Source organism: Augochlora pura, chromosome 5 (assembly GCF_028453695.1).
Source record: "Augochlora pura isolate Apur16 chromosome 5, APUR_v2.2.1, whole genome shotgun sequence".
NCBI lineage: Eukaryota > Metazoa > Arthropoda > Insecta > Hymenoptera > Halictidae > Augochlora > Augochlora pura.
Genome location: NC_135776.1, coordinates 16,295,296 through 16,318,877, shown reverse-complemented (window position 1 = coordinate 16,318,877; position 23,582 = coordinate 16,295,296). Strand labels below are relative to the sequence as shown.

Sequence of the window (23,582 nt, the reverse complement as noted above, 5' to 3'; positions counted from 1 at the left end):
GAAACAGTAACGCAAACAATGCTATAAAAAGTAGATAGAGCACACGAAAATGGATGCCGATACTTCTATCTATATCTTCGAACATTGTTCTTTATAAATTGATTGACATAACAACTATTATATAACAATCACCTGTAAAAAAAATATTTATAGAACATACTGTCCTATGGACGATGTTTTGTAATAGCTACGTGCATATATTGAACATTACTAGCGTACTCGTATTATTTTTTATTTATAATAAATAAATATTTCCAAGTTCATCGCGTCATCTAGAAACGTCAATCTATCGAACAATAGTACAAACATTAAACAATAATATTTTTCAGTTGTAATAACATCGATGATAGAACAAAATGATTAAAAAGGTCTCGGTAAAATCTTAGACGAGGACCGGATTCATAAATCGTATTTGATACAAGATAAAACAGCAGTAGACAGTTAAATTACATGTTTCAAGCAAAAATTAAACAGGTTTATTGCTTGTTGCTTCACGGGTCATCCAATTAACCCATTAACTGCCACATTCTTCCTCATTAATTTTCGACGAGTAAAATACATACAGAAATTGTGTAACAATATAATTATACTCAAATTGTAGAGAATGTATGAATTATATATTCTAAATTACATATTTACGTATGGTATTTAGTTGCAATATGGAAACCAAGCCAAAGATATCGTATTCCAAATATGATAATACCTTTGCGTTTAACTCACTAATGTTTCCTCGTTAACTTGTAGAAAAGAAACGAAACACAAAATACGCATCATATCTGTTATAAACAATATCAACTGATACGTGCAAAATAACATTAAACTATCAAACACACCTGATGCAATCTTCGTACCAAGTTAGCGTACGTAAAATTTCAAAATTCCCAAACAGTTGCCACGGCAGTTAATGGCTTAATACGATTCCGTGATAATGGACGACGATGTACACGACTTCAGCCCGGAAAGCGTCGAGAAAGGGTTGCGAACGATACACTGAACTGTCCGATCTCACGGCCATTTTGATACCTACCGTTCTATACGGTAATTGGTATAATAACCAGATAGCGTGATAGTCTTGTATTTGTGTTGCAGCGAACAGCTGGAAATAACCTTGAGGTGCCGAGGGAGACGGCTGGCGTTTTGCAGTTAACTACGCTTTCCCCGAGAGGAGCTGGAGGTTCGCTGATAAGAGAATAAGAAAACCCACTGACATATCAATTATAAGACTCGCTCGATCGCGGCGGTCCTCGTCGATCCGATCGGTCCGGTCTCGGCGTTTGGCGCGCGTCGTTGAGATCGCGCGTGCGAGCATGAGAGAGAGAAAGAGAGAAAGAGAGAGAGAGTAAAAAAGAGTGAAAGAATGCGCGAGAGAGAACGAGTGAGAAAGAAGAAGAGGCAGAAGAAAGAGGAATGAAGAGAGAAGAAACGGTGAAATGGAAATGAAATATGCTTCGTTGTACTATTAGAACTGCCGGTGAACTGCCAAGTATGTTTCCAGTAACGAGAAAAGAAAACAGAAGACACACGATTTAAAAAAAAAGAAACACACATAACACACCTTACACAGAAGATATACCTATATATGTATATTATATATATATAGATTACAATTTAGCGGAGATAAGATAAAACGTAAGATTACACAAGATATATTATCATACGTATATCGATCAACTATTGAAAGCTATTGACTATCGTGGCCTGGCGTGCGAGGGGGGACAGGGACATGAGCGAAAGGAGAAACGAGAGAGAAAGAGAGAGAGAGAGAGAGAGAGAGAGAGAGCGAGCGAGAGAGAGAGCGGGAGAGAAAGAGAGACAACTCTTATGTATAAAAAGAAAAACACGGATCATACGCGACGACGGTGCACACACCTACACAGAGGACACACATCCACACAGACCCTATCGAAACGAAAGTTTATACTATATTCTTGTAATAAAATGCTGAAAACGTAGACGGAAGTGCGACATCGAGAACCGGCGCGACAACAATCCTATCGATCTGATCCATGCATCCTTTTCGTTACGACGATTCTGTTATACCTATTATCGTTTTCTCGGCACGAGAGTTTCTGTAACGCCTTCGCAGCCATCTTTCCTAAAACGCGACACACTCGTAGAATTTCCGTAGCGTTCGCAGCGGCTTTGTTTAAAACGTCCGTGGCACGGACGCGTGCAAAAATAGCATTGTACAAGGCGGTCGACGCGAAGTAAGCACGAGCCGCTGTCGATAAATTCCTTAGTTACGGAAACGCGTTGCATCGATGTTACGCCCCGCATCGTAGAGGGTTTAACGTGTTCGTCTCGGAAGCATGCTAGATTTAAATTAGGCCACACGAATTTGTATATCCGCATAGACAACACCCTCTGTCCAATTACATGTACAATGTGTTCGAAGATGTTCTCTCTATCTTTCATTTCGTGTGCCGAGTAGAATCGCTGTAGTCTGCGTGTAGACGCGGTTACACACACCGGCTGCGAACGCGTTAGGCAAACACCAACAAGCAGGCATGCACTTTAATTAATAATCGAATCGGTACCACGTGCGAGCAACCATTCGAAAGAACATGTGCTACGTTGTCGTGACTAGGATATCAAATAGAGATTGAAAATCAAATAGTATGTTCAAGGCCCGCTTCGTTCTACCCTCAAAGTCCCCGCAACGAACCCAAAATCGACGCAGACCTCTCGATTTCACGAGAGAACGATATATCCGTCGAGTCGAAGCCCAGCGATCGGATCGAGCAGCAGCGCGAACGAATCGACGGCGATCGATAGCCGCTGGAAGCAGATGCTTCCCCACGGTCCTCCACCTTTCGGGCCGCCTTAAAACTCTCGCCCACGCGACCGCCCCATCGGTAAACCAGGTTTCTGCGAGGAAAGGGTAGCGTAAGCGTCGCGAGGGGTTGTCTCCTCTCTGGCGGATCGATCGAGTCATCGGCATCCTCTCGGCAATTAATTCCCCGCGCGTCTTAGGTTAGCAAGACCCTCGGCCCCTCTCGTAGACTTCCTTGCCCCCCTCTTCCCTTCCCGTGCCGCTGGCGTGTCCCGCGTAGGGTGGACGGTGCGGAATCTTGAAAGCTCGAGGATTTCGTGTCGTCGACAGAGGCGGCCGGACCCGAGAGGGTTCGCGCGAGAGCGGAATCGCAAGGAGGAAAAGGGCAGAGCGGGGTCGAAAGGTTATAGGGCGAGAGGGCGGAGTGGACCGGCGGAGGGGTCGAGGGGTTGGAACGGATTTCATTGAACCAGAGAATTCGACGGTGCTGCCCGCGGACGGTCGTCTATGCGGCAAGGGAGTCGAAAAGGGACAGTCAGCGAGAGGGAGGAGATCGAGACGGGAGCGAGGAGAGAGGCGTGGGAGGAACGGGTGGCCGAGGAGCGGGAGAAGGGGAAGCGAGAGGAACAGACACGGGGACACGGAGGCATCGTGTCGGTGGCCTCTGCGGCAAATCTGCAGGTTTCGCGTGTGGTGTGTGCTGGGGACGGGCAGCGATCGCGATACTCGGCTCCGTGCGCGGCCGGGACGATAAGATCGGCTTGTCCGCGAGGTCGTGTTCTCGAGGAAACGGAGCAGGTGTTGCCTCCTGTGGAAAAGAACGGTCGAACTGGCGCCGGCGGACGCACGGCGCTCGGGGGATGAAAATGTTCGATGGAGCGGCGCGGTCGCAGCATCTCCCATCGAAGAGCGACGCTCAGACGCTCGGGCTGAAACGGATGGGCAAGCCGAGCTGGGAATCGTCTGGATCGGCGATACTTCTCGTGTATACGGCGGCTCCTGTGTCGGCGACTTTGGCGGCGGTTAGCCGGATTGATTGATCGGCGAAGAGGATAATAGAAAAGTACGCTCGATGCCAGTCGACGACCCCGCGTCGGCACAGGTGGGGGGTGTCCTCTCGTGAGAACGGGCGAACACAAGTCCGCACGGGCCGATACTACGCGTGGAGAGGAGAAGCTGACAAGTGCGTCGTCGTCGTGTCTGTTTCCGTTTCTGGGACTCGAAAGGCTTCCTGCTTTCGCCCGCTCTCGCCTGCTCTCGTCCGCTTTCGACCGCTTTGACTCGTGGGTCCTCGGTGAATCGGTGAATGAAGACACGGGACACGGATCGCGGGTGGGGGAGGAGAGGACAGGCTGCCTCCGAGACAGGAGAGACTGTGGTGTTTGCGAGTGAAAACGGTGCACCCGAGTTTCCCCGAGGAGCCAAAGGAATATCGTCGTCGCCGTCGCCGTCGTCGTCGTCGTTGTCGTCATCGTCATCGTCATCTCCGACAACCGGTGAGCCATCGTTTCTGGTCCCCAGTGGCGTCCGCTAACTAACCCTCATTCGATACGCGACCGTTTCGGTTCGACCGCGCTGCCGATGGTCGGAGCCAAGTTGCTCGCAAGAATTCAATCAGCTCGGCGGTGTCCTTCGCGTCGCGGGGAAGGACGCCGCCGAGCTGTTCCGTATATCGGAGGGATTGAAAATTATTGGGCTCGCGGCGTGCTCCTCGAGCAGCCGAGTTTTACGACTAATTTATGATCGATATAAATTTCGTGGCGCATTACGCGGGTATACCATTAGCCGAGTCAGCAATTAATATGCCTTAGTAGGCGGCCGGTAGCGCTCGTATGGCCCGGGACGGAGGTTGCTGTCCTGGAGGGGCTTGAAAATTCGCGTTCGTTGCCCGATATCAAAGCGGGCTCTATATCCACGAGCACGACGGGTCGCGGCGAGCTCGGGTCGGGTCTCGTCGCGTCGCCGTGTTGTCGTGTCGCGTTGCGTCGAGAAACAACGTCGACGCTCTCCGTGCTGCGCGTACCCGTAATCGACTCGAAAACGCGTTCGAGCATCGTTTGTTTGGTCACACCGGCGCGTTGATGCTAGGATTTGATTCGCGGACGAAAAACGAGCGAGAGGAAGAGCTGACGGAGCAACACGGGAGACCGAGAAAGAGACGGTGGAGCAAGTGGGGAGAGAGAGTGAGAGAGATAGATAGATAGATAGAGAGAGAGAGAGAGAGAGAGAGAGGGGAAAGAGGGGGAGTCAGAGAGTGAGAGGGAGCCAGAGATAAAACAAAAAAAAGGAGGTTACATAATCGAGGGATTGTTGTTCTTTGTTTGTTGCAGATTAGAGGGCCGGCGAGACGGAATCGGAGAAGTAGGCCAGCCCGCGCGCACCGCGAATACCGTACGCCGCGCTTAATCAGAATGAAATCTAAGAACCCTTGGACAATAGGTCCGTGATGCCTGAAGGAGACCGGTCGGCGAAATGAAAGCCCCTGAGAAACAATGGAAGCGTCCACGCAAGCATGACGGCCCCATTCAGACACGCAGACGGCATGCTTAGTGGCGGCCAAACGAGACGATCAAGTAAGAACACCGACAAGGCTTCCGAGGAATCACGTTCCCGATGTTCGGATCGCGATCCCCGATGACCGATGTCCGATGCTTCCATCCAGCAAAACTCGACTGTTGCACCCAAGCCACCCGCCAGCTCCATTTTGTTCCGTAATGACTGCGCGTTTCCATCTCCACGTCGCAAGTATTATCTTCGAACGATTGGCTCGAATGGATCGACAGTAACGCATTGTTCGCAGACTTCTATGTGTATCACGGCGCGGAACATTTCGGCTCGCAATGACAGCGTCTCGAGTCGCAATTAAAACAAAGACCGTCGACTGTAAAGCGCGTCGATTTTTCTATCACTCCGGGCACACAGAGAATATCAGTTTTTTAATCGATATCGCCTGACGGAAGTTTGCCTCCGAAAGCTCGGGATCGCGAACAAACAGTCTAAGAATTAAATGGGATATCGAATCTGTGTTTGCCCCGGTTCGAATTTTTTCGCGAAGCATTCCAACCGGAATCGTCGCTGCCACGGGTATACGAGGCAAACTGTCTATCATCAATCGAAATCTCCGCGAGCGTATTAGTATAATCATATTCGCGTCGACTCTTCTACTCCTGGCGTCGGGAAATCGATTCGACTAATGCCGCCTATGTATCCGATACACCGCCGATCCGGCGCTCAGGTATTCATCCGTATTGATATTAATGAACCGTCGAATCGATCCTGCTGGTCGCTTCACCAATAATTCCGCATCTATTAGCTTTGAGAAAATCTCGTAGCAAATGAAAATCGCATGGCGAGCGGCTCGCTGTGCAACCTTGCTTTACAATCTTCTTTGTCCATCCGCGCGATTGGTTCGCTCGTTGTTAAATAATGGTAAGCTTCAACGGCGGTCGAACGATTTTCGTGGACCGACGGGAGGAGAGGTAATGCCCCATTGGTCAATTCAATTTCCACAATTGAAAAGTACACGATTCTGTCGATAACGCATTCATCCCTTTGTTCCTGATTTTATCCTCGCTTTTGTATCCGGCGACTTAGCGGACGTAGCAAACCCCGGGACACCGTTTAGCTCCCTCCGGATGATTTCCATTTCGATTGTCACATTAATATTCGACGTCGCGTAAACAAATATAGGCAAACCGCCCGTGGGCGTGCGTCGTTATCAACGGTGTCCTCTTTGACGAAAATATCCAGGCACTCGTTCTCCGATCGGGTCGCGGATTCTTCTTTCGCTATGGCGAACGTACGAGATTGCTTTCGTTGCTCTCGCGAATATCTTCGATTCGAGCGCGCAGAACTTTGGGTCCCCTTTAATCATTCCTCCGTGGAAAAAGTTGGAGCCGCGGGTACCCAACAAAATGCCTCCTCTTAGTTCTGTTTAACCGCTAATAAAACGCACGAAATAATGTCCCCGCTACTCGGCCCACCCCTCTCCCCCGTTCTCCGAAAAAGTCCGCACAGTGCTTTCACGTCTCGTAATAGAAACGGTCTCTTTCATTCTGTTTTATTCGCCTGCCAGCAGCAGAGCAAGCCGGGGCCGGCTCTGTTCCCGAATCGTTTCACGCACGTCCAGTATAATTACTAATTAGAAAAATTGTTACCTCGCTTCCTCGCAAAAAGAACGGTTTCCTGCCGGGCAAACAGACGGCTCCGCGAGTCTCGCGGCTTTTAACGCAGTTCTTTAAACGCAACCGCAATCGTAATCATTTCCATCCCGGTTTATCGACGCTGAAAGGTTTCGTTTCTCCTTCGGTACGCGCGATCCAATTTTCTTTTCATGTCCGCTGCCACGCGTTCGCGGCGGATTTCTCCCGTGGAAAACAGTTGCAGCGACCAGGGCCGTTGTAATCGGTAAAGATAATCGAATTGCTGTTAAACAGGAGCAAAGCATACCAAGGGGGGATCAAATTGACGCGCGGCAAAGGGAACGTAAACGGGGCCTTGTTGGAGTGAAACGCGACTACGCGAGCTGTTGCTCGCCGAGGGCCGGGCGCAGAGCTTACATTTGTTTTTGAAATGATCATTGCGACAGAGGAATTAAAATCGACGAGAGGCGGGAGCACGTGTCGCGTTTAATCAACAGCGCACAATAACGCGTTAAGTAGCGACGCTTATGTCGCGGAGGGCGTGTTTAATCCGGAAATTATCACGCGTAATTTTACATGCTAACGCAAATGGTTTAAATGACAGAGTGGCCGGCCAACAATGCAGAAGGTTTCCAAACGTTTCGCGTGGATTGTTGAGCTCAATCATCGCACCGAGCACCGGTACCCTCCAACGTAACGGATGATTATTTTAATACCAGCTTGTTCCCATGATTTTCTGCACCCCCGCCCCTGCTCAGCCCCGCTCGATTTACGGAAGCTTAGTCCTGTCGAAAATCTGGTGGGACGACAGTTCATTCCTCAGCACTGGTCCCACGGGACCCATACTTTCCTCGTTGTTAGTTTAATGGGGTACTCGTCTGCCGCGGTAAATTAATGTTAAAACGGTGGCGATTATTTCTCTTTTAATTTTTTTGAATCATTTTTTTCGTCGCTTGGATATTACAAAGAAAAATATCGATGTTATATGCGCATATACATTTGTAACCCGTACAAATGTTCGAAATATGGAAATACTGGCATTTATCGGTTATGTTTTCGGTTTCCCTTTTTCGTTGTTATTTTTAAAGGGTTTTCAAGTGCCGATATAGCACCTGTGTTATTTTACTATACAGGGTGGACTAGAATTCGTAGCACAACCGAGCAGGGGATAGTCTACGTGGAAAAGTGAAGAAAAAAATTTAGTGTAACATTTCTTTATCCCGGTCTCAGTTTTCGAGAAAATCGACTTTAAAGTTTGTTCATGTTTTTAAGGGATTTAGTTGTTTATTCTTCTACCCGCAGTTGCCTCCATTCGAGATCGTGTTTGCAAACGTTGACAATGATGGGATTCCATTTATTGCGTGGGTTCGCAACAATTAATGTTTGTAAACGGAGGCAACTACGGTGGAACAATGGATGACAACTAAATCCTCTACAAAGATGAACAAACTTTAAAGTCGATTTTCTTGAAACAGAGCCCCGGATAAGGAATGTTACACAAAATATTATCCTTACCTTTTTCACGTAATATCATCCCCTGTTCACTTCTTCTATGACTTCTGACACACCCTGTATATGTTAGCAAATACTAAAAGCTGATATGCTGCGTTCATTATTATTGTTATTGGAATTATATGCATTGTTGAAATTCAATAGTTAAAATATCGAAGCCAGGTTAATTACCAGAATGATTACGGTAATATACAGGGTGTACCGAAAATTGTGGTACGATCGGCAAAGAGTTGATTCTACATGCAAGAAGAGGAGATGAAACAGTAACATTTCTTCATTTATGGCTTCATGAAGCTCGCGTGTTTCATTTAATTTTTTTCAAAAATAGAGCCTGGAATAAAAACGTGTTATTCTTTTCCTCAACATATTGTTACATGTAGAATCGCCCTCTTTCTAGTTGCACCACAAATTGTAGTATACCCTGTATGCACTGCGTTAGCAAACGTGAAGTAATGCGATATTATGATTTATAGTAGTAGTAGTACTACAGTTGCGCTATGCGTATTTAATTACATTAAAATATATTGGTATTTCTATATTGAGATAGATTCTCATTAGGCACGGTGGAAGGTTTGGTTCGTTTGTGAAGCGAAAGAAAATAATATATTGTTCATAATATCTATCATAATATCTATATTTATATATTTATATTTATGTATTTATATCTATATATCTATAATATAAATACTTAATAATATTATTAATAATATCCACTGTACAAAATACGTTCTGTCGTTATTTATGACCTCTTGCCAACACGATGGCAATTGGTAAATAACGTTATTGTATTGACAATTGAAATAACATTATCGGACAGAATATTCCGGTTTACTTAATACATCAGTATCATTGAATTGATGATTAATTACAATCGAATTATTAAGTATCCCTCGAATATCTGATCGGTTCAATTGAAATCAATAGCTCTAATTCAATTGTGAATTATTCTGCTAGCAGAGAAGGCTATGAAAATGTCTTTATGCAGTCAAAGACGATTAGAGCATTCGGTCGATAGTCCTGCTTAACAACCAAGAGGAATTAATCCGATTCGCTCTCCGTTTATTAATGAACTTCCCATGGCGCAAGATTAGAGCATTCAGCCGAGGAGTCCCTCGCGACGAGTCGGCGAATCGTTCGTATCCTGTCGTCACATGCGAACACAATTCGTTGACAGTCTTCTCGATGTTGCAGACTTCTAATCGAGGGGAAGAGAAACAGACTGTGGCATGTTAGGGGCAACGCAGCACCCTCTCCGAGGGAACCTCCTGCTGTCCCTGTTGTTCCTGCTGGGCACGTACGCGTTGCTGTCGAAGGCGGCCGCGTTCCCGGATTGGACGGACTGTCCGGCGGTGTGCAGTTGCAGATGGACATCGGGCAAGAAGTCAGCGCTATGCCATAACGCCGGGCTGACATCGCTGCCGGCGTCCCTGGACCCGGACATGCAGGTGCTGGACCTCTCCGGCAACAAGATCCCGGCGCTGCAGTCGGAGATCTTCAAGCGGTCGGGCCTGCTGAATCTGCAGAAGGTGTTCCTGAGGAACGCGGGCATCCACCACATCCACGCGGACTCGTTCCGCAACATGACTATCCTCGTGGAGATCGACCTGTCCGACAACCACGTGGTGGCGCTGGAGCCGGGCACGTTCTTAGGCAACGAGCGGCTCAGGATCCTGATCCTGAGCGGCAACCCGCTGGCTAGCTTGAGGAGCCACCAGTTTCCGGTTCTGGCGCACCTGCGGACCCTCGAGCTGCAGAGGTGTTCCCTGTCGGAAATCCACGGTAAGGCGTTCGTGCATCTGACTGGCCTAGAGTCGCTGAGACTCGATCAGAACGAGCTGGAGTACGTGGACGCCGCAGTGATCTCGAACCTGCCGCGTCTGAAGACCCTGACCATGGACGGGAACCGGTGGAGCTGCGATTGCAGACTCCGAGATTTCCGGAGCTGGCTGATCTCCGACGTGCCCAGCAAACTGTATTCCGTGCCTCAAGTGTGTTCATCGCCGTCGCGGCTTCAGGGTCGCAAGTGGGAGGACGTGAAACCGGTCGAGTTCGCCTGCGAGCCTGTGGTCTTTGTTCTGGCAAACAGCATCCAGGAGGAAGTGAACGGCAACCTGAGCTTGGCTTGTCTAGCCACCGGGGACCCGGAGCCGGAGGTCTGGTGGCAGCTGAACGGCGGTCCGGTGAATGCCACCAAGCCCGCCGAACAATCCTATTCAGGGACGTACATTGCTTACGCGACCTCCGAGGTCAGCTCCGGCAGCAACGAGCGGTCCGCAGGCGGCAGGGCCAACGACAAGGTAGCCGACAGGTGGAGCAACCTGACGGTTTACAATGCGAGCGACGGGGACGCCGGGGAGTACGCTTGTTTCGCGAAGAACATCGCCGGTCTGGCCAGGGACACCGTCAGTGTGGCAATCCCGCGAGTGTACACCGCGCCCACGCTGTCCCAGAGTGACAATTGGCTGCTGTGGGTCAGCTTAGCCGGCGGCGGGGCCGCGGCCCTGTGCGCCTCGATCTCCGCGGTTCTGTTGGCGCTTTGTGTTTGTGGTGGCTCCCGCAGGCAGAGTGCTCGCGAGAAGGTCAAGCTGCAAGGGAGCACCAGCTTCGGCGACCAAGAGAAAAAGCTGCTGGACCTGTCCGTGACCACGACCACGCCCGGGAACAGCAACGAGCAGGGCAGCGGCCACGGGAGCATCGTCGAGGCCTACAGCTCCGGGGACCTGGAGCTGGCGGAAAGGGGGTCGATCTGCGACCCCATGAGCGCCGCCACCGTCACCATCGAAAGACTCAGACCGGAAGTGGCCGGTGGCGCCGCGAATGCGATCAGATCGGTCCCCTGCGCCGCCATGTTCCCGCCCCCGCCCCCGGAGTTTACGAACGGTGTCCTCCCGGCCGGGATCTTCGGTAACATCTTCATCTCCGTGTCCGTGCCGCAGGACTCTTCCGAACGATGCTACCCGGACCTGTTGGACCTGCCTGTTCACGGCGGCGTGGTCAACAAGTCGAGCACCGCCGTCGCGGCCGCCTCCAGCGTCTCCAGCTTCGCGACGCTTCCGCGGCGCGCCCTCAGGTCCACGGACCTCTGCTCGCCTTACGACAATATGGGGCCCCGTGTCACGGCCAACGGCAGCTCCGCGTTCTCCCTGACCGACGTGGATCTGCGGTTATCGCCGCCACCGCCCCCGCGAATTATACAGCCGCCGCACGAGTTCGTTTCTCTGTAAGGACCCGCACCGACACGCCGAACGCACCGGCTTTCGAACAAATAGTCGGTATACTTATTCATCCGTCGCTTTTCCTCCCACGTTCAGTCGCGTACTCCTTGACTCCCATCAGGTCCGGACACGCTAGCGGCCAGGCCCTAACCGGGCCCTCGGATTATTCTCTCATTGATCTATATTAGAGTCTTCGCAACAGCGAACAGCACGGTGCCGATCGATACCGTCGATGGAATGTGACCAGGTCGGCCCGGCACGGGAACTGCTCGCTAGCGCGTTTCGGCCCCTATTCGCCGTTTAGGTGGAACTTGCAGAAAACAAAAGCTTCCGGCCTTTCGTTTCGTAGTAATTTTTATAACTTCGCCGGCTCTGTAAGCGAATGGGAAGCGACGTCAACGCCACATGGCGAAGCTATCCGGCAAGCAGAGCGCTGCTCCCTTTTTTTTCCAGAGCCGTCGAATGATACTATGTTTTATCTTCATCTGGTGTAAACTACGTTCGTTTGTTACACTGATTTATTTTACTCAGCGCTTCAGGGTCGGTTGAGATCGCTCTAGGTATCAATTTGTAAATGTCTGTGTTTCGTTCCATTACGTTGATGCGAGCACTATTCGGACGGGGAGCAGGGGTAGAACGGTATTGCTCGTTGTGTTCGTTGTCGACAGTTCTTCACACTGTATTTTATACGGTGAGCCGTTTTGTCCACCAGGCGAGGCAACGCGTGACAGTGGTCCGTGTCCTTTTCTCTCGACTCTTTAATTTCCCGGTTCGTGAAGCGTTCCTGGTTCGCCTGGTGCGCGACCGGCTCACATTTTTAACCACCAGAAAGCCAATCCGCAAGCGTACATTGAGTATGGTTGTCTACATACAGGGACCTAGAACGTTTGTATCTTGTGCGTATATTAAAGACGTCCGGCAGGTTTACGAAAGTAGTATACAGAATATTTGATCGAATCCACTCCAGTTATGTCTGTCCATCCTACTCGATTATCTAAGACATCGAATGTCGAAGCTGCACGTTTCTGCCCGCGAAGATCCGACGATCTCCATCGGTCTCCACGAAGATAGGAAAGAAAAAACCCGCGAGGTTCTCTTGTTCGGCGCAATGTGTCTTCCCGATCGCGTGTCAAAGTGTGCAAGAAAGAGGTCCAAGGCCGTTTTGTTCCTTATTCATTTGACTGCTCGTTTCTAAGCAACATTCTTCGTCCAGCGACTCGAAGATCTACGTTTCGGTTACCGCCACGGTCGAACGAACTGTGCCGATCGAACGAGAGTTCGACGGGCGTCGATTCCGACGGTCTACGCCGTGCCCAGGCGCGCGGATTGTCCGAGAGCGACGGCAAAGTGCGAGAACGACGGACTTCTGTTGTGAAACGAAGGGCGACCGCGCTGTTTGCTCCGCAGGGCGACGAAGATCGCTCCCAAGGTGCCTAATCTACGATCCGGAATCCCGCGTGCACCGGAACGACGGCGCAGCTGGCCGAGGAACGCGCAGTTTCGCGAAGACAAGACCTCCGTTTGTCCGTTCGCTTGTCTGGCTTGCATGCTTGGTCGGCGTACAATGGCTGCCTGCAGAAGATGTGTGTACGATGAGAGAGCATGTGTCACCCTAGATCTAAGTCTCTTCTAGTTGCCAATATCCACGAAGCCAGGTGGTTTGTACATAAAATGATCCCGAGGGTCCCCCTCCGCGGCCGGAAGGAAGGACCGAACGAGGGGACGAAGTAATGTTACCGGTTATCTCCCTAACTCATTCTCGAACTGTATCACTAGTTTGTTACCGTACTCTACGTGTGTACATATTTGTTATCGCAGTACACGTATTATAGCGTGGCCGGCGCGTCACGTCGCGCCGGTATTCATTATGAACACTTTGTCAATTAATAAAACGATTGAATTTTATATACATTGCGTTCTGTCTCCGATTTATTCCGCGGAATCGGCTCGTCGATCCTCCAATCGGTCATCTTCTTTTGTCGATTCTATTCGTTCTCGCACCTTTTCGCCTCCCTAGTTTAACTCATTTATGTTCACAATCGGTATCTATCTCGTTAACTAGCTTCGTGACTGGTCACTAAATTAACTGTCATCGTGTAGATATTTATTATACAAACGAGAAGCACGTTAATTACTTAGAGAACAAAGTATAAGAAAAAAATATGATCAAATATATTATATATATTAACTCTCTGTATTCGAACGGTGACTCTGAGGTGCCATTGAAAATTGCTATTTAATTTTTCCAAGTAGTAGTAGCATTAAATCATTTTACATTTAAAGAGACATCTCGAAAGCGAAAATACGTGATCTTCCTTGCAGCCACAGAATTAACCCTTTGCGAACATATATGCATTCAGCGATCGAAGCTATTTATTTACCTTTTAAATTATTTTGTCACATATGTCTAAACCTTAAAAACATTAACTTTAACTTTAGTTTTGCACATTATATATTATCGTTCCTTCGACGAGGATTAATTCCGATCAGCATGACATGACCCATGCATAAACTTAACACAACCGAAAAGGGTTAAACTCCGCTTGTCCCAGGGACCAGATAACAGAAGCACGCTCAAGACACGACCGCATGCAGAATAATTTGCGTTCTTGTAATGGCCGGTGCCAAAACAAACTCGTGAACAAGTGCGCGTCGAGCGGGTTAACCCTTTGCACTCGAAGCCATTTTAAGCTTAGATCCAAAATTGCTATTTTGACCAACTGTAGTATAGTGCTTAGTATAATTTGCTATATGAGATTGAGTCTTGTGACTCGTAAAACTGTTATGCTTTTAACAGAATGGTATTTAACAATGTCAACATTATTTCGTTAATTATATAAGAATCGTCATTGGCGCTTCAGAGGTGCCACTCGAGCGCAAAAGATTAATTTTCTGGGACACCAATGATCAAGTTTCACGCGAAGGGACGTGGTCGACGAGATACCAAGGATATTGGACAAATAATCTCGCGGAGTGGGGGGAACCGTCCCATAAGGAGACCGGAATTTTCCGGGAGATCCGTCTTTCGATCGCCGTCCATTTTCCAATTCGAGGGAAACGCCGAAGAATTTCGGCGACTGATACCAATTGCTAAGTGTATTCGCCGTGAAACTCGAGGGGCGGGAGGAGGGGGCGTAGCCGCTTGCAAGGGAATAGGATTGCCGGATCGGCAAGGATGCGCCGTTCGGGAAGGAAAATGTAATTCCACCGCCTTTATCAATTGCGCGAGACGTTCGGACGATTTTCGCTGACAAAGGAACCAATAAAACCTCGTGAAATCACGTTTCCGCGGCTGGTGGAGCGGGGAGGGGGTCGATACAGATACACAGCGTCGATGTTCGTGCACAGAGAATCTATTTGCAGCTTTCTGTACAAAGTTAATACTGTGCGTCACTGGAACGGATCAACGAGTCTCGGTGTCGGAAATTGTGCGCCAGTGAACTCGGTCGTCGGATGGCCGGTTGTCGGAGATCGTACGCCGGAAGCTCGTTAAAATTCGGTATCGCGTCCCAGTCTCGGCGTGTAGTCGTTCAGAGGCAGCTGACTGTTCCGGGGACCTGCAACAACCAGCGATCGGCGAGCTGTAACCGTGATCGTCCTCTCTTCCAACATTCTTATCGGAGGATCGTGATTTCTTCCATGTCCGAAGATTTTTCGTGGCAGCGTTCGATCGCGCGCGACGAGCTCGGTCTTTGCACGTCGAGTGTGACTTCGCTTTAGTTTTCATTTTAGAAGCATCTTCGCCGACCCCTACTCGATATTTTCTTATATTTGAATCAACAGATGTTGCATGCACTTATTGGTCGCCTTATCGACCGTGATTTACAGTTACTTTTTTAACCTATAAAAAATCTTGTAGAAGTCTTAAAATTGTCTAGTATTTTCTAAATTTTTATGATTGAAGGGATAAAATAAATAATGGCTTTGCTAAGTGATGGCTATATGCAAGAAGTAGATCGTGAGTTCGATAAATTCGAGAAGGAGGACGACGCATATATCTTGTTAATGATATTGCAGGAAATGATTTTGAAAAATTGTTAGAAAAAAGTGACAGTGAAAGAACCGGTCTTTAAAATTAATTTTAGATAAAACACTTGCGCGCATTTGCACTTATTAATGTCAGATACGTGCGACCAAACGCATGCTTCGCATATGATTTGCATGCGACGTGCTTAAATAGCCGATGATAATTCGGAAATAACATTTTGGAATTGATTTACTCGTGCATTTTCATTACTGTTAAAAAAAGACGTCGACGAAGAAATTCTGTCGAGAATTTCAACACTAGGAAAAAGGAAATATATTGACGATGTGTACAAAAATATTCTTAATAAAATTCAACCAGTTTCTTATCTATCATTGAGGTAAAACTCTTAGAATAAACTCTCATATTATTTTATAATTATTCACATATTATAATCCTTTTGCATTGAATAAAAAGTAAATGGAATAAAAATAAGATAGATAAATATCGTTCGATGTTGATGCTATTAAATTATAAAAATATTAGTGCATTTAATTACCCTATAATAACAGAAAACAAATAATAGAGAAAGCACTTTCGCAAAGTTTGACTTAACATTTCTATAAGCAACTGAAAAGCTGAAACAGATCCGGTGTTAGGGGAATGTTTACGACCGAATAACCAATCGATAAAGTGTTAATATAAAAATAAATGCATCTGACGCACATGTGCGACGTACATGCGAAATCCCACCCCCGCACGAAAAATTTCTGCAGCTGAAAAACGTACGCCATAGGCCTGACAATGGAAGCTTCTCTCATCCCGCAATCAAGAATCGTAACGCGCGACACGAACAGCAATGGCAGAAAGTATATCACGCTCGATTGTTTCGCGTGTTCGCGGCTCTTTGGTAAAATTACGAGGCGGTCGCGTTGCCTCGGCGATCGGCTCGCGAGAAATAAGAGCGGCACGAGGGTAAAAATGAAATTGGCATTTGGATAGGGCCGGTCGCATCAACAGAACATTCGCGGTACACTTTCGCTCCCGGATCACGTATCAGCCGGATAGATTTTCACGCGGCCTCCGCCCCGTCCTCCAGGCCCTCCAAAAAAAAAGGCACTTCGTGACGAGCAGCACGGGGTTTTTACGGGGGCCGATACGAAAAAAAAAAAAATAACGGGAGAACCGAGGGCAGATAAATGATCGTCGGATATTTCGACAGAGGATACATTAGCGGGACGCAGGCGATGCTCGCGCGATGCGTGGGAATTTATCAAACGCGGGCCGAATCGATCCTTCAAATTCGTCGAGCACATTTACAATTCTATCGAAATTCAACGTTTCGCGTACGCAGTACCTTGGGCGAACAGCGGCCTCGGCTCATCGATCTTCTGCACCGGTCGATACTCCCGCGGACGCTCGCCCGTGATCCATTGGTCCCGGGTGTTCTTGTTCCTCGATCTTCCTTGGAATCCTGGCACAATATTATTGACTGAGCCACTTCGTTCGCAACGAACTCCCATCCATACATCCCCGGCACTTTTCTCGCGCAAACTGTAATCTATCATCGACCTCGGAATCACCGTCGGAAAAATCGTAATTCGTCATTGTACTCGGCATTTGTTCTTTGCGAACCGAATCTTTGCCTCCCTACAAATCATTCTCGCACCCGGGAGACGCCCACGAAAACCGTAATTCGTCCCTGTACACGGAAAACGGGTTCCACCGAGCAACTCCGCGACCGGAACGTACGCGATCCGTTTCACCGCTCGGAGAACTTCCGTTTCCCAAATCGCGATCTATCTTTACGTTCGAGAACCGCGCGTCCCGCGCTAGAATCCGTCCCGGTCGTAACTCGAAATCTTTGCTCCAACAACTGCAATTTATCGGCGAACACCGTATTCATCTTTATATTCAGAATCGTTGAGGAAAGAAAACGAATCGATTCTCCCCGCGAGCTCCTCCTTTGCATTCCGAAGGTTCGATTCCGCGATGGTAGCACAGTCGCTCGAGATTCAAGAAAAGGATCATAAGGATCGGAACACCGGCGATGGTTCACCTTCGTAATCCTGATCGAGGGCGGCATCCAGCTCCAGGTCGCGCACGTTATAAAACTGAAGATCCGCGTCGTTCTCGGAATCACGGTAGCGGTTGAAATTAACATTCGAAGTTGGTGGATCGGATCGACCGACCCTCGGGTAATGCACCAATCCGGCGGCACGGTCGGTTCTTGATCCCACCATCTCTGCGTTCCGGCCGATCCTCGGATACGGGACCAAGCCCGACGTTCGTCTAACGTTTGCTTTCAACTTTTCTGCCTCTGGAAGATCAAAGGATTAAGACTTGATCGAAGGGCTCCGGATCGATCAGCTTCGCCGTGTTACGCGGGATTAGGGGGGACGGGCCAATCGGCGAAACAGAGATTCTAGGGGTTGCTTGCAGTTCCCCGACGGCTAGATTACACGGAGTCTGCGTCCGTGCCGTTCGCTGGCGCGAATAAACTTCGCGAACGCCTGATTCGATCGCGTGAAAAACGCGTCGAGGATTCGAGAGTCGCGGAAAGCGGATAATACGGCCCGTTACAATCTGTCGATGAATTTTTCTTTCGGTGGCCGCGGTCCCGATTTAACGAGAGAACATTGTGCCCGGGAAGAAAAAGGGACGCGGCGGTCGACAAGATTGACAAAAAGTGGCGGGGACGAGCGTCCGGAAAAAAGACGACACACGGGCACACCGCGGCCAAACGGTGGAAAGTTTCGTTCGCGGAATAAAGCCGCGGATGAAAGAAGAACAGCAGCGCGCGGCATTATGTAACCGGCGAGATTTCTTGTGCACCGAACCGCGAAACGGTGAAAAATATGACAGCGCGCCGGTGGATCGGCCGGGAAAAGCGGATCGATCGACGGCGGCCGGCTTCTTCACTTACGATTCAGAGAAGTGGAAAGTATTAGAACGGCCAGGAATACAAATAAGTGATTTGTGTTTTTCATTGTAGCGGCGTGGGGCTCGGACCGCTTTATACCAGAGTCGAGGATCGAAATTCGATGAACCGATGTACCACGGAGATCTAACCCTGCACTGAATACCTCCAGGTATCCGCCGCCTGATTTTATACCTTGCGCTACGGCCGGCTATGGGTGTCTCCACCCCTTGCCTCCTCGCCCCACCAGCCTCGCATGGGGGAGGCTTCAACCCTCTCGATTCGCATTCCCCATCTGGCATTCAGCGCCACCCGCCGCGGCGTCATTCTCGTTCACGCGATCGGCAATGGTTATTCGACGCCCCGACCCAAAGACAATGTTGTCGGCCCGAGCGTTTCAATCGGTCGTGATAAGGAGCGCGATTAACGCGATTCCAATCTCTGAATCCGTGCCGGCTAATTCCCCTGTCCTTGTTACCGTTGACTCCCTGTACCCAGTACCCTACTTAAACGCGGAAAACTATGCTCGCGCTTTCTCGGTTGCAACGACTATGGAAACTTCGGAAATTTCCCAGTGATCCATACTTTCGAAAGTTCCAACGACGCGCAATTGATATAGAGCATCCCCTGTTGGCAGTCGGTTAATTATCTCACTGATTAGCCGTGGAAAGCGTTCTCCTAGCCGCTCGAATTCGAACACGCTTACACAAAGTTCGCGTTAGTTGTTTAAAATATTCAGTTTGATCGACTAAATTCTGTAATAATAGTAGGGTGTTCGGATACCTTGTTGCACATTTTTTTCAAAATATTTTCTGTTTTTTTTTTTTAAATATTTTAATACATGACTAGATTGTCGTTATATCAATATATAATGAAACAATTGTTTCGCCGTAATGATAATGGGCCAGTCCCACTTTTGTATTAACCACGCCCCTTTTGAGGCTGGCTCCACCCACTTTGTAATTGGGCCACTTTCTAGTAGGTAACCTATTTTATTTAGCTCGATCCCCTTTTATATTGGTACAGCCCCTTGCCCCCTCCCTGAGTGTTTAGTCCTACCTCCTAGGGTACTGTCCCTGCCCCTTTTTGAGTTTTCTCTGCCCCCTTTGTCCCTCCCTCTTTGGGACTGCGTAATTAACAGATTACTTTAAAAGAGAAACTGCGGAATAGCGATGACAACTGATAAGGGTAATCAGGATTTCTCTTCATTCCATCCGTATTTGTCGAAGGTGGAAGGCTTAGAAGCTAAAGTAATGAAATGCAATGTAAAGCATATTAAACAAAGTCGTCATAATGAACATATAATGTTGGAGAATCGATAAAGTAGGGATTACTCTAATTCTATTTTTGTATGTATTTTGTATATATTTTTATGTATACATAATCTATCTATTTTTATATATACATTCTCGCAATTGTAGTAATATCTTTATTTCTCATTTGGTTGCAATTAGGAGGAAATGTGAAGGAAGAAGATGAATGGCTTTCAAAGGGTTGCAAGGTGATTTCAATCATTTTTCTCCAACCGAAGGCGTAGAGACTGTAAGGGGAACGTTTGCATTTCTTTAAACGTGCACCTACATACTCTTTTAAGGTGAACGCTAAAACTCTTTTCCATTACATTCCAAACACTTTGCAAAACGTTTTTTAATCGTTGTGCAGAGCATCCGTAGAAGGGGCGGGGAGTCGGGGTGCCGCGAAACAGAATATCGACCGAGAAATCAATTCGGCCCTAACTCGCAATTTATATCGGGAACGAAACTCATTCCCGCGGTTCCGTGTCATTGCATTAAATACAGAGAAACCAGAGCGGTTTCTGTTAATTGCAAAATACGATTTATAGGGAGGTTCGAACAATTTCGGTAAACATTAATTGCTGTCCCAGTTGTTTGCACGCGACAGCTTGGCCCTTTCATTAGCGAAGGCGAAACGTCAAACACTATCGTTGGCAGAGATCTGGTAATCAGGTTGGCAAATCTATTTCCGAATGTCGCTCGCATTGTTGCGCAGTTCTGAAAATTAATTCTTCCGCCGGTGAAATTAAGATCGTTTCGCGGAGCAACAAAAAGGCCCACGCCTCTCGAGGCACATTTCGCTCGGATCGCGATTACTTTTAGGGTAAACGTGGCTCGTTACTACGTTTAATCAGCGTTAAAAGTTATAAAAAGCAATCATATCGGTAAATTGAAACGTTCCGGCTTCTTTCGCCGGTTTCTCTTTGAAATTTCCCAACGTTTTTCCACGGTGAAACAACTGCGCCCGGGGACACGTGGTTCGGGGCACATCGATCCGGCCGATTTTTTTTTCGAGTAACGAAGACACGCGCTATTACGGGCAATTGTAATGATTAATCATCGTAATCCGGGCCCGCGGAGGCGCGTGTTATACGACTGAGCGGCGTATGCAGATGTCTGAATACGTGATGCGATCATAACGGTACAGATTATGCGGCATTACTCGGCCGCCCGCGATACTACGCGCGCAGCACACGGCGATACTTTAATCCGTCGAACGCGACGTCGTATTCCACAATTTTTTTTCCGTACAAACACGACTCCTCGATGCCCTAATCAGCCGGATCCGAATAAATGTCGGTGTAAAGTTTTCGCGAACGACGATTCACTGGAATCCCGTCGGGCTTGATACCGAATAAACCGCCGGGCGTTTGGCGCGTCGATCATCTCTACGGGGACCCGGCGAACGTTTTTTCATGGAAAAAGTTGATTTTTCCAAATGTTCGCGAATCCCACATGTCGTATCGAGTTTTTATATTTTTTTTTTTGCTAGCTTATCGAAACGCTCGGAACACCGGAAAAATAGAACTTTCCTGACGAGACAGCTCCCACTTCGTTGTCATTAACCGGGAACGAACGATTCTGGTTCTGCTGGTCATACCTGTACGGGCGTTAACGAAACTAGCGTTCGATTTTTCAATTTCGAACCGTTGTAAAAAAAGAAAACTGACAAAAATATCCGATACGATATTCCATTGCAAGCCGAACATCGTTTTAACGCGGCGCGAGGATCGGCACCGTAAAATCTCGTTTTTACTTGGCCGGGAAAAATCCAAGGTCCCGAGAACAGCTTTGAAAACGGGAAATCCTCCTTGGTCCAGTAGCGCGGTTTACAACGTCGTGTAACTCCTTGGTTTAGCGGTGCCGGACGGTACCGATTGGTTCGTGTCATCCGGCCACCGTGTCCAGGGTATACCCCAGTGTTTTGCATGGGAGCAGACGCTACGCTTATTTTGCATGATACAAAGAGAGCGCCGAGTACCAAACGGTATCGATCCGACCGCGGACATCCTCTTCGCCGTATCCCCTTTCTTGTAATAATACTTCTCCGATTCGGTACCAGACCCATCGATGCCCGCGGATTCCTCGAGCACCGTATAATAAAAATATAAAAACGGACGATCAATATGTAACGAGGCCCTCCTCTCTCTCTCTCTCTCTCTTTCTCCCTCCCTTCCTCTCCATATCTTTCTATCTCCGAAGAGTGGAAAGGGACGGAAGATTCAGCGGTGTCATCAATTTCTCTCAGCCTAGTGCAATTCCCATGCAAACTTTTCTATCCGAGGCGAACGAGTCCCGGGCCTAATTTAATTTCCAACGTACGGGACGGTTTTGTAAACGGCTCATTTGCATTCATTCACGAGCCGAGCAGAGGCGTGGCGTGTCTCATTTAAATACAAAGGAGCCGGGAACACACTGTGATACACCGCCATATTTAACGTTTAAGATCGATCATCGCCCCGTTACGTTTTAATTAAGTGAGGTAGCCAGCGGGAGTGGCGAGCACGGAGAGAACCGAGAAACCAGCCCTATCCGGAGGAATGATATTTGAAGCAGTATCCGTCGCGTCCGTCGCGAATAATATTGCTCTCGGTGCACGCGCTTCATTAACATTGTTTGGACAAGAGTTTTCCGGTTCTTGGCGGTCGAGAATTTTCGCAAATATTATATCGGATCGGGAGAGCCGAGGACCGGTCCTCGGGGGGGACAGTGGAACGGGGCAACTCCGCTTTGCTTGCTTTCCCGGCGTTGTCCTCTCTGCTCCCAAACCCCCAGTTCGCCTCTTTCGCGAAACAGTCGGCGCGCCATTTAAACGGCGGTCTTCTCGTGTTTTTTTTCTTCTCTCCGCGAAAGTACGACGAGCTCGCAAATCATTGTGTTAGGCACAATGAAAAGTTTCGCCTGACGCTGGCAAAGTATCCCATAACTGGAGCTTGCAAGCACATAATGAAACAAATTTATGAGATGCTAAACTTATCCCCCACCCCTTCGTCCCGGAGAGTTTCATTCCTACGGCGAAACACGGTTTCCTGTCCGACGAGCACAGAAAAAGCTGGAAGCTTAATTTACCTCGTCGAAACGGTTTCATTCGCTCGGTTGTGTCGTTTGCAGTACTAACGCAATCTTCGCGCAGACAGTATCTGATAATGCTAAGAGAACCATGGACAATCCTTTCTATCATCGTTGACGAAAAGATAAGACGCCCGAATAATTTGTGAATTTTTATTTCAGGCGGGTGAGCGCAATGCTGCGAAGATCGAACTGTCTGTATTTTTGAAGGCAGTTTTGAAAGTCTGTATTTTTATATCTTATAATTTTCTAAATCTCTTTTGAGAATTTCAATTATTTCAAATTCGATGCTATTTGTGGACCGATTAAGAAATAATCAAATTAGATACGACGCTCAAGATGCACCAGCTAGTTTCTACAGAACCATCGTTAAAATCTCTTTTCTGACATTTTATAATTGGTGTGAAAAGTATTCAATTTTATGATCTTGTATTTAGAACGCTGTATCTTGACACGGAATTAAAGCAAGAAAATTTTGTTAAATATATCGAGCTTTTACAATGGACTCTTGTCCGCGAAAAAGCGGCCTCTAGAGCACTGTGCGTTGGCTGTCCAGGTGTACGTAGCCTAAATAAGTTTTGAAAGCGAATCTTTCGCTCTTCGGCAGATGTTTCGAGTGCGGGATTTCGACCACCTCCCGTTGGATTTCAATTTCACGCCGTTTTAGGCGCCGTACCCGATATTATTATCGC

General features: G+C 48.1%; 3 protein-coding genes across 3 annotated transcripts in view; 2 read left to right on the top strand and 1 right to left on the bottom strand.

Annotated features, from left to right (window-relative positions):
• Positions 1-2,501, top strand: part of Carpb (Carbonic anhydrase-related protein B) — a 22,224-nt gene extending 19,723 nt beyond the window's left edge. Inside the window, exon 9 of the mRNA XM_078180540.1 lies at positions 1,090-2,501. Within this exon, the coding sequence (XP_078036666.1) occupies positions 1,090-1,194 (105 nt within the window). The 3' untranslated portion in view covers positions 1,195-2,501. The remainder of the gene's footprint in view (positions 1-1,089) is intronic.
• Positions 2,502-9,653: 7,152 nt separating this feature from the next.
• LOC144470062 (uncharacterized) lies at positions 9,654-11,651 on the top strand. The gene has a single exon (XM_078180867.1). The coding sequence runs from the start codon at positions 9,654-9,656 to the stop codon at positions 11,649-11,651; it is 1,998 nt and encodes a 665-aa protein (XP_078036993.1).
• A 3,344-nt stretch (positions 11,652-14,995) lies between these two features.
• LOC144470103 (CAPA peptides) lies at positions 14,996-18,672 on the bottom strand. Its single transcript, XM_078180930.1, has 4 exons — positions 18,533-18,672; positions 17,666-17,926; positions 16,964-17,080; positions 14,996-15,199 (listed from the first exon to the last, which is right to left on the bottom strand). Exons 1-4 carry the CDS (start codon positions 18,594-18,596, stop codon positions 15,132-15,134), a joined length of 510 nt encoding a protein of 169 aa, XP_078037056.1. The 5' UTR covers positions 18,597-18,672; the 3' UTR covers positions 14,996-15,131.
• Positions 18,673-23,582: the final 4,910 nt, after the last annotated feature.

Coding starts and splice junctions, on each gene's coding strand:
- LOC144470103 (XM_078180930.1), bottom strand. CDS start 18,596: ATGAAAAACACAAATCACTTATTTGTATTCCTGGCCGTTCTAATACTT. Junction 17,927..18,532: donor ACTTTCCACTTCTCTGAATC/GTAAGTGAAGAA, acceptor TTGATCTTCCAG/AGGCAGAAAAGTTGAAAGCA. Junction 17,081..17,665: donor CCTCGATCAGGATTACGAAG/GTGAACCATCGC, acceptor ATATTGTGCCAG/GATTCCAAGGAAGATCGAGG.
- LOC144470062 (XM_078180867.1), top strand. CDS start 9,654: ATGTTAGGGGCAACGCAGCACCCTCTCCGAGGGAACCTCCTGCTGTCC.